Source organism: Micromys minutus (assembly GCF_963924665.1).
Source record: "Micromys minutus genome assembly, chromosome: 23".
Classification (NCBI taxonomy): Eukaryota; Metazoa; Chordata; class Mammalia; order Rodentia; family Muridae; genus Micromys; species Micromys minutus.
The window spans coordinates 34740437-34750051 of record NC_137958.1 but is presented as its reverse complement, the minus strand read 5'-3'; the positions used below and the strand labels follow the sequence as shown (position 1 = coordinate 34750051).

Below are 9615 nucleotides of genomic sequence, written 5' to 3'. Positions count from 1 at the left end.
AAAGACACATTTTTTTTTCCATTTAACAAGCATATAACTCCTACAGTAGTATTCACCAGCACAGCTACTCCAAGCAGTAGGAATGCATGAGTGGGGGGTTATTGATTAGCAGGGACTCAAGACCTTAAAAGAGATTTCCATAACAGCGTGTTAGACGCATCCTCTGTCTAGTTAATTCTTGTTGTTTGATCACAGTTTATCCTGAACCATCATGAGTCAGACAATGAAAGCCCTCTCAAAGGGAGCAGTGATAGATGTGGGCTGAAATGTGCTGGAGTGGGTACTCATGTGCCTCTACACGTGACAGCATGTCTTCAGATGAGATTCTGAGATCTACGGTGATTTACAACGATGCTGAGAGAAATGAAGCTGACTGTGCAGAAATTACATTGTTTTCCACGAGCATGTTTGCACCAGTCAACAAGTGCAGCAGTGTAGACACATTCCAGGCGACAGATGTGACCTTCTTCCTTTAGGTAACAGCCCTGTCCTATGACCTTTAATTCCTCAGGCTTCAGTCTCGTGCCCTGTTCATCTTCATCCGGAGGGGAAGTAAGGTGTGTCACTGTGGTAGTTGTAGTCTGGGCATACTTTCTGTACTAGTTTATAGTCTGTACTATAAAAGGAAATGTAAATACAGATCACCTTGAAGGGCTTAGAGCAGAGCCAGGACACGTGACTTTGGGTCTGCTCCTGGTAACAGGTTTTTGAAGGGTCGTAGTTGCAGAGTGTATTCTTGGTGGCCTTGTCAACCTTCTCATACTCAATGCGACAGTTGAAGGATTTAGAATCTTTGGCATCAATCACGGTTTGTTGTGCCAAATCGAATTCCACAATTTTTGTTGGGGGCACCAAGCTGACAGATACATTCCCTTGACCAGTGGAGTTATGCCTGAAATAAACACTAAACGTCCCGTTGCCGTGATCTACAATTTTCCCAGTTATCAACAGGTTTAGCTTCACTGTTTTGATGTTGGAATGAAAATCACCCCATCCAAACATTTTCTTAAACTTGCCGGTTTTAACAATGGGCCGTCTTTTGGCCCTGGGCCGAGGCTCCTGAAGATCTGTGGAGTTCCTCAGCCAGTCCCAGAGGTCTTGCTCAGAATAAGGTTCTGGGGTGTCATAGCGCAGGTCCAAATCTGTGTCATTTTCTTTACCACGGAAAGTCTGTGAGAGAAGCCGACTGATAGACAAGTCTTTGCTGCTTTCTGTCCATATGTGTTTTAGTGTGGATTTGCTGCTCCCTGTCTTCAGAAGTTCCGATTTTCCACCATTTGTTAGATTGGCACACGTGACCTGAGAAGAGATTTAAAAGATGAGTGTTTATTTACATCCCCACATCTAAGAATAGGCAACACATGCATTGCAGACCTTGCTGGGAGGCTTAAAATTAAATGATGACTTTTATGTTGTTATTGTTCTAAAAAAAAAAAAAAAAAAAAAAAAAAAAAAAAAAAAAAAAAAAAAAAACACCTCCAGTATCCGGCCACTGTTTATTAAGCTGTGATAAAATACCACTTCTATTTTTACTCAACAGTGGAAAAGAGGAGGTGTGGGAGGCTAAAAGCCACCAAGCCCGACCTGAAGATCCATAGAAAACATTGACTAACAGAGGAAAAGGCCTCCTTGCCTGAGTAAGTCAAATTGAATTGAAATATCAACTAAAGTAAATAATTTCTCAGAACCAAACCCCAACTTTGAAGTAAGCCTTTATAATCATTATGCTATTTTTCTGCTTCAGAATCACGCTCTAAAACTATATGATCCTTATAAATATGGTAGCTGATAACCTATTTACTTTTAAATTTTCCATTGCTTATATGAATATTTTATTAAAAACAGTAGGTTTTACAGAGAGAATATGGCATATTTTAACCTGTCAACACATACACGTGCGCGCACACACACACACATACACAATCACATGTCCTTATTATCACAATCATAATCACCAGGCACAACACATGTCATTTATTCTTTTATTTCAGGGCTGAAAATGTAGTCTCAAAAGAAAAGGTGTAAGGTAATATTCACTAGCAGGTACACATTTGACAATCTGAAAAGAAACACAAAGTCGAGAGATCAAGTGAAGTTGTAAGAGTCTCATTTGGAAGACGTTCTCCAAGATCCCATCTTTCCTCTGTGAAACAATACCTCAAAGGACCCAGGGGTTCAAAATAAACAGTACCTTAATGGCCTCAAAGCAACAATGTCTCATTTTGACATGGGACACTTAGGACACACAATTTGTAAACACAACCCAAACCCAAAGGAAGAAATAGCCAATGAAGGCAAACCATTGACCATGTGGACTGATTCATTTGACTGAGGTTGCTGGAGGAATTCCACTTGAGGCACATTGTAAAGCTGTTTCCCAATAATGAGTTTCTCAAACATGAGTCTGAGACTACTCCTAAGTGAGGCTCATTAGGATGGCCACACATCAGCCTCTTTGTACTCTCTATTTTCACCTTCATCTAAAAAGTTCTGAGAGTGAAAGATAACTGCCAGAATGCTCTCACAAGTGAGCTGCATTAGAAAGTATAAATGTGTTCTAGACCATGCCCACACCATACTTATCCATGTATATCTCTTGTTATGACACACATCTCTACCAACAATATCCTTCATCATATCATCATATTCTTATGACAGAAAGAGTCTACACCACCTCCTAAAGACCATAATCTTGGGAGCCAGCGTTTACTCCCCAGTCTGTCACTTCCTGGAGACAACATAATTGGTGTGGGGTCATTCTCATAAATAGCAGCCAAAGTTGTCTTATTTGAAAAACTGCTGATATTAAGAAATACTTTACTAACTTCCATGTAAACTTATTGCATCTAAGATAAAATCTGGTTTTCTCCTTTGCTTATATCTCATGCCTTCACCTTATAAAACCAAGGCTAAGATACAGTAGAAGCTGACACAAAATTAAAATACAAACAAACAAAAAAATTTCAAGTCTAGACTCCATATCCTGTTGCATGTTCTTGGCATCTCCAAGGTTAAAGCTGTGCAACCTATGCAAATGAAATCACTAGTGTCATCAGACATGGCCTAGATAGAGCATTTCTATCTTAGAGTACTGCAGGGAATTGGGAGAAGGGTATCATTGCTACCAATTTTCCTTTAGAAGACATACTAAGCATTCTTTATTCTGTCGATCCTGTTCTGCCTTTACATTGGTTTCTCTGTTCTCCATCTACCCAAACTGTTTCTTATGTTTTCTCCTCATTCTTCAAGACTGGATCCTATTCAAGAAACATTCATGACTTATAACAGTAAAATTTTAACATAGACTGAATACTATGACCTAAAATAGAAGGGGAAAGATTATTTAATGGAAGGGAATTAGACATAGGATTGTGTATAGAATAAGTATAAAATTAATTTCCCAAGTATCCTTTTGCCTAATATGTCAATCTGTTATGGGCTGATATTAGTATCTCATATGAAATAAAAATTGTGATAGTTTTAGAGTTAATATTATCCATAATAATAACTAAATGTTAGAAGCAGCTAAATTTATTTTGATAATTTACTAAATTAAATGCACTTTGAAGTATTCTGTTTTAGTATGAAGTGACATACTCAATTTTTGAGCATTCGCCAGCAGGTACCCTGGATTCAGTACCCAGCACTGGAAGAAAAGGGATAAATGAAGGTAGAAAAAACTCATTTTATGATGTTATGACATAGGCAGCTATTATAATCTATAATATATGTATATAATATATGTAATTGGTAGTACTGATCCTTTAGTTTTAGAATGTTTTTTTCTGAGTATTTGCCTTTTATATTTCAACAACATCTATTTTGTGGTTAAACATTCAAATGTGTACTTGCCTAAAGATATAAGCATCATCTTCCCACAATCCTCATATCTATTCTTTAGAATGAAAGACATAAATCTATATATTTTCCTCTGATTCTTTTCCTCCGTGTTATTGTGTCCCCATTGTTTGGCTACCAAAGATAAATTCAAGTATACACAGAGTGGCTTTTAGGCCACTTTATCTCAGAGTCAACAAAGGACTGTAATGTAATATTTCTGCCATGCACTTGTTAACAAAGCTTTAGTGAAACTGTCCCAAGACTGAAGAGGAAAAAAACACTTACAGTGCAATTTATCAACAGCAGGTGGGGAATAAAAGGGGGAAATTGTGTAGAGGTAGGGCATTTGATTTAAAGAACCACTGTATCCAGGATATACTATGATTCTAACAAGTGAACAAACCACTAATTTTTAGGCAGAATACCTATTGTTCATCTCTAAATTATACTCTCCACAACCATAGTGATTATGAGTATGGACTGTGGAGTAAACCACCTGAATCTCAGACTAGGGCCTTGACAACTGTGTTATGCCCGAATCTTGTTTATTGTATAGAAACATGTTTTTCGATCTAGAAACTAGTAGGTATGTCCTGTACCTCTCCCAGGGATGGTGTAAGGATTACACGGGACACTTCATTAGAAACACCAAGGAAAGTCTCAGGCATGTGCTGAGTATTCAGTGTTAATACTCATCATCAACATCATCACAATTTCACGTGTAGCTCATGGACATAAATGCCTATGGGCAACGTGACGGCATTTACATGTAGCCAAACATTTTAAGAAACTCTCTCTTTAGCAGAACTGTAAATGTAAACAATTTAAGAATATCACGCTGAGAGTGAGAGAAGATGGGCAAGATACATGCCAAAAGTTTCTCATGTGACCATGAATGAAATAAATTCTAGAAAACTGCTCTGCAGAACTGTGACTCTAGCCAGCAAAACGGTATTCAGTACTCCCAAATTTGTCCAAAAGGCAGCCCTAAGGGGAAACATGTTCACCAAAATAAAATATTATAAAATATGTTATATCGGATCTCATAATTAAATGTGCTAAAACAGTTTTTAAAGAAGGGGGAGCACATGGTTTCCAAATGCTGACATGACAATCTAAGAAACATGGCCAGTTAAATAAGCAGCAAAAGTCCAAGTAACAAAGGATGAGTCTAAGTTCAATTATTAAATATCTCAAGCGCCAAAAGCAATGAATGTCTTCGCCTTAGGCAGTCGGGTGCAAAACCTTGAGCAGTGCAATCAAGAAAATCTGGAGTGTGGCTTCCAAATCAAAACATCTTCCAGTGGTAACTGTGGTCAACCATAACCGTATATGCTACACACTCTTGCTTTTTCTCCCACTCAGTTGAGGAGAATAGGACAATATCTATGAAAGAATATTAATAATGAAATACCAAATAAAAAAGCCTTAACAGGTCACTTTATGTTTTTAATATTAACTATGGTGATAGCGTTGGTTCTATAAATTCAGTAGCTGTGAAATGAGACTCTTGATAAGAACTTCAATAGAGTAAAGCAAAAATAAATGGTGCACACACGGTTCTTGATCAGAAGGATTTCACAGTCCCTTCTGGGAAACTACCAGCAGCTGGTGTAATGTTCTGAAAGTTTCAAGGTTGAAAAGCGGTGTGGGTACAACACAAAAGATGATCCCACATATTAAATAATGAGATAGAGGAATTCTTCCAAACATGTGGATCATAATGTGGAAAAATAACAAAGTCCAGAAGAAAACATGACAAAGGATGACATGGAAAATTATTTCCTACTATTTTTTTGACTTTGTTTCCTTTGAGGAGTATCTCTTCTTTCTTCCTATCCCTAATCTCTCCAGCAACTACCATCTATTTTCTTCCTGAGTTCAAACATTTATATTCCATGCATAATGAAATCAAGCCAAGACAAATGTATAAGCTACTACATATATTTATTAGATAGTTCAATGTAACCATTTCATGATACGTGTGAATAGGTGCATGTGTGCCTATAGATATATCAATATGCCTACACCATACTATAATACACTACAGTAGACTCACTTTTCAATTTTTCTCCAGGAAGAAAATGAGGGAGAGAAAGAAGATGAAAGGTAAATTTCTGTCTCTGGGCTCTAGGAACTTTGTCAGCTACATGGGTAGTACATATAGGAGACCACCTCCATATGGTGAATGATCTACTATTAAATTTAATTTAATCTTAGTTAATAGAGAATTATTGAGATTGGGATTTGTTTTTCTTTTAGGTAGGTAATATTATCTCTAGAAAAATCACCAACTAGGCATCAAAGACATGTTGATAGAGGAAAATCTTGAACTCTGGGAAGCTACTAAATGATTAATTGCAGGACATGTTGAGGACTTCAGTACTAACTACTGAAAGACAAAAGAGGAAGTGAAAGACACAAATTCAACCAATATTTCACAGAGAGAAATAAATCATTTTCATTATTTATTTTTTAATAGTTAGTATTTTGAGGCAGAATCTTACTATATAGCTCAGCCTCCTTTTGAACTCATGATCAGGATCCTGTTTCTACATTTGAAATGAAAAAATTATTGTGTGCCATTAAGTGTGATTAAATTTTCTTATTTGCTGACTAAACAAAAACACATAAAGGCTAAAAATTAATGAAATGTTTATGCTTGTAAAGAGTGCCAAAATAACAATTGTCTGGGATACAAAATTAAATCTCCTAGAAGCCTCCACAAATAATTCTTACCACCCAACTAGAATGGGGACACATGGGTCTGAAGGGAAAACAACTTACCCAGTGACAAAAACAAAAGCATTCTGGAAAGTTTTGAAATAATATTTTCCCCATAATATTAGCAAGAACACCTGAAATGTTTGCTAAGTGATTATTTTCTTCCAAATGATAAGGGCAATGATGTCCAGAAGGTATATTTTCCTGTGTGCCATCCATTTAAATGTTTAAAAGTGTGTGCATTTTTAAGACTATGCATCTTAGAGCACATAAGCATTGAGCACAGAGACGAGTGTTGTTCTGAAATGAAACACTTACATCTGAGGCAGGAGCTTGGAACTGAAGTCAAGAGGAAACAAACGGTGACCAATGCAGGTGAAGGGTGCCCATCAGATACTAGTTCTGCCTTGAATGGTTCATCTTTGTATGTCATATGGCTAAACCTTCAAATTTTTCTCATCATCAATTTTATATCACATGTCAATGTGCTATTGTGGACTCATTAAAAAACAATATTTTTTATGAAGTAAACCATCCTTCAACTTCCTTCCCACCTGAACTATATTTCTGGCCTTCTGTAAGAGAGAAACCTACAAGCACTCATATTTCCATATTTATAAAATTGCAATGAGATGCCTCTTAATTTCCACCAACTTCATCACTGTACTGGTGATCTATTACTATTGGATATAAATTATAAATAATCCTACATCTACCTTGAAATTGTATTATTCACTGTATCAAGTGCATGAATGCTTGAAACCAAAAAAATTTTTTGACAACTTGATATTTAAGCAATATTGCTGATAAATTAGAAATTAATCACCAAATAAACTGCTCTATGATTGTAAATTCATTTTGTCATCTTATGATTAATGTGCTGAAGATCTACTTCAGAACATCAGGTAATTCCAGTTAAGAGAACACTTACTTTATCTAGCATCTTAGACATAGTATTGCATTTTATTTAAGCTGTGTGCCACATACACAACAACTGGAGCTTACTAATGGAGTGTTAAAGTTCATAGGATAAAACAACTACTTAGTTATCCCATGAGGTAAAATAGTGTTTTAAACATCCTGACATTCCACTCCCTTCTCTGACATGAAAATTTAGATTGTCTAAGTATATAAGCTATGTGAGTGTTACAGAAAAATTTTGCATAAGATAAACTATGGTTTACCTACACCTAAAAATATTTTCACTGTCCACTGACTTGCATTCAGTGTCATACATATTCATTCTTTTCTTAACTTGTTTAGTTTCATTTTGACCTATTCATAAATTTAGGGCATTTATCGTAGGAACCTGTCATGGCTGCCCTCCCAGAGGTCCAACAAGCAGCTGAAAGAGTCAGATGTAGATAATACCGATGGTTGAATTAAGGAAAGGCTGGAAGAAACTGAGGAAAAGGGTGACCCCATAGGAAGACCAGCTCAACTAACCTGGACCCCCAAAATCTCTCAGACACTGAACCATCAAACAGGCAGCAAAGACCAGCTGGTCCAAAGTCCTGACACACATACATCAGAGGACTGCTTGGTCTGGCCTCAGAGAGAGAAGAAGCACCTAACCCTGGAGAGATTTGAAGCTCCAGAGAGTGGGGAGATCTGGTGAGATGGGGGTGAGGGGATGGAGACATCCTCTTGGAAACAGGAGAGGAGGTATGACTAGAGGAACAGTAAGAGTTCAGACCAGGAGGAGGATACCAACTGGACTAATACAAGCTGAAATAACAACAACAACAACAACAATACTACTACTACTACTACTACTACTACTACTACTACTACTACTACTAATAATAATAATAATAATAATAATAATAATAATAATAATAATAGAATAGCATCCTTCCCAGAGAATTAATGAATCAGTCAGATGTGAACTGACACCTCTGGCACTATTAACCAAAAAGCAAATAAACAAAACCAAACCTACAAACAAACAAAACTTTCTTCTAATTTAGTTTTTCTTACACTTTTGTCATGGAGCCAGAAAACTTCTTCTAATTTAGTTTTTCTTACACTTTTGTCATAGAAAACTGACTAACAAATAGGCTTTGGATGAAATATCCTAGCTTATGTGAGTTCTTATATTTCATTATTAATATTATTTTAAGGTAACTATTTTTCAGTTACGAAATGCAAAGGTCACTTACAGCACCCATCAAGGTTTTGTAAAGAACAAAAGACTTGTATGGCTAATTGACAGGATTAAGAGCAAGCCTGTATATTTGAATTTATATTTTTCTCATTACACAAATGTTTTTTTGCATTTTATTGGGTTTTTATCTATTTACATTTTAAATGTTATCTCCTTTCCCTTTTGCCAACTCTCCCACTACCAGCCCCTATCCCCCTGCTTCAACAAGGACACTACACCTCTCAGCTACCTACTCCCACCTCAACACCCTGGCATTCCTCTACACTGAGGAAACAAGCTTTCAAAGCACCAAGGGCTTCTCTTCTTATTGATGATCTATAAGGCCATCCTCTGCTACATATATGACGGGAACAATGAGTCTCTCCATGTGTACTCCTTGGTTGGTGGTTTAGTCCCTGGGAGCTCTGAAGGGGGGATTGGGTTGGTTGGTACTATTGTTTTTCCTGCAGGGTTAAAAACTGGATAATTCTAACAAAACCAAAATAGTATTTTCTCTATAATAAACACATATACAGAACCTACACATCAAGTGAATAAACCAAAGGCCCTTCACAGCCTGAATACATGTGAGAGCAACTTGACTGTTAGGTTATAAGAGCCTGGGGAAAATGAGAACAAGAATGTACACTGCTATACTTGGCCTATCCTTTGAATAAAGACACTAGGTCTGCTTGGAAGGTCTAAACAAACTGAAATGGATATTTGCATAGTTTGAACAATCCTCAGAGAAAGAGCAACTGGGTAAAGGAAGACCTTTCTGATTATGTTACAGTGTCAACAGGACAAAAGACTAACTTGTCCACCGATATATCCTACGTTGTCTTCGAGCCATTCATTCTCATCCGTTCAAAGATTTCTCAATGTAAATGTATCACATTCACCCT

General features: G+C 36.8%; 1 protein-coding gene across 1 annotated transcript in view; it reads right to left on the bottom strand.

The window, feature by feature from the left end:
• Window positions 1-537: 537 nt before the first annotated feature.
• NXPH1 (neurexophilin 1) overlaps window positions 538-9615 on the bottom strand; it is a gene marked incomplete at both ends in the record, with an annotated part of 296009 nt that continues 286931 nt past the window's right edge. The window contains one exon of the mRNA XM_080936334.1: window positions 538-1299. Coding sequence (XP_080792460.1) covers window positions 538-1299 — 762 coding nt within the window. The remainder of the gene's footprint in view (window positions 1300-9615) is intronic.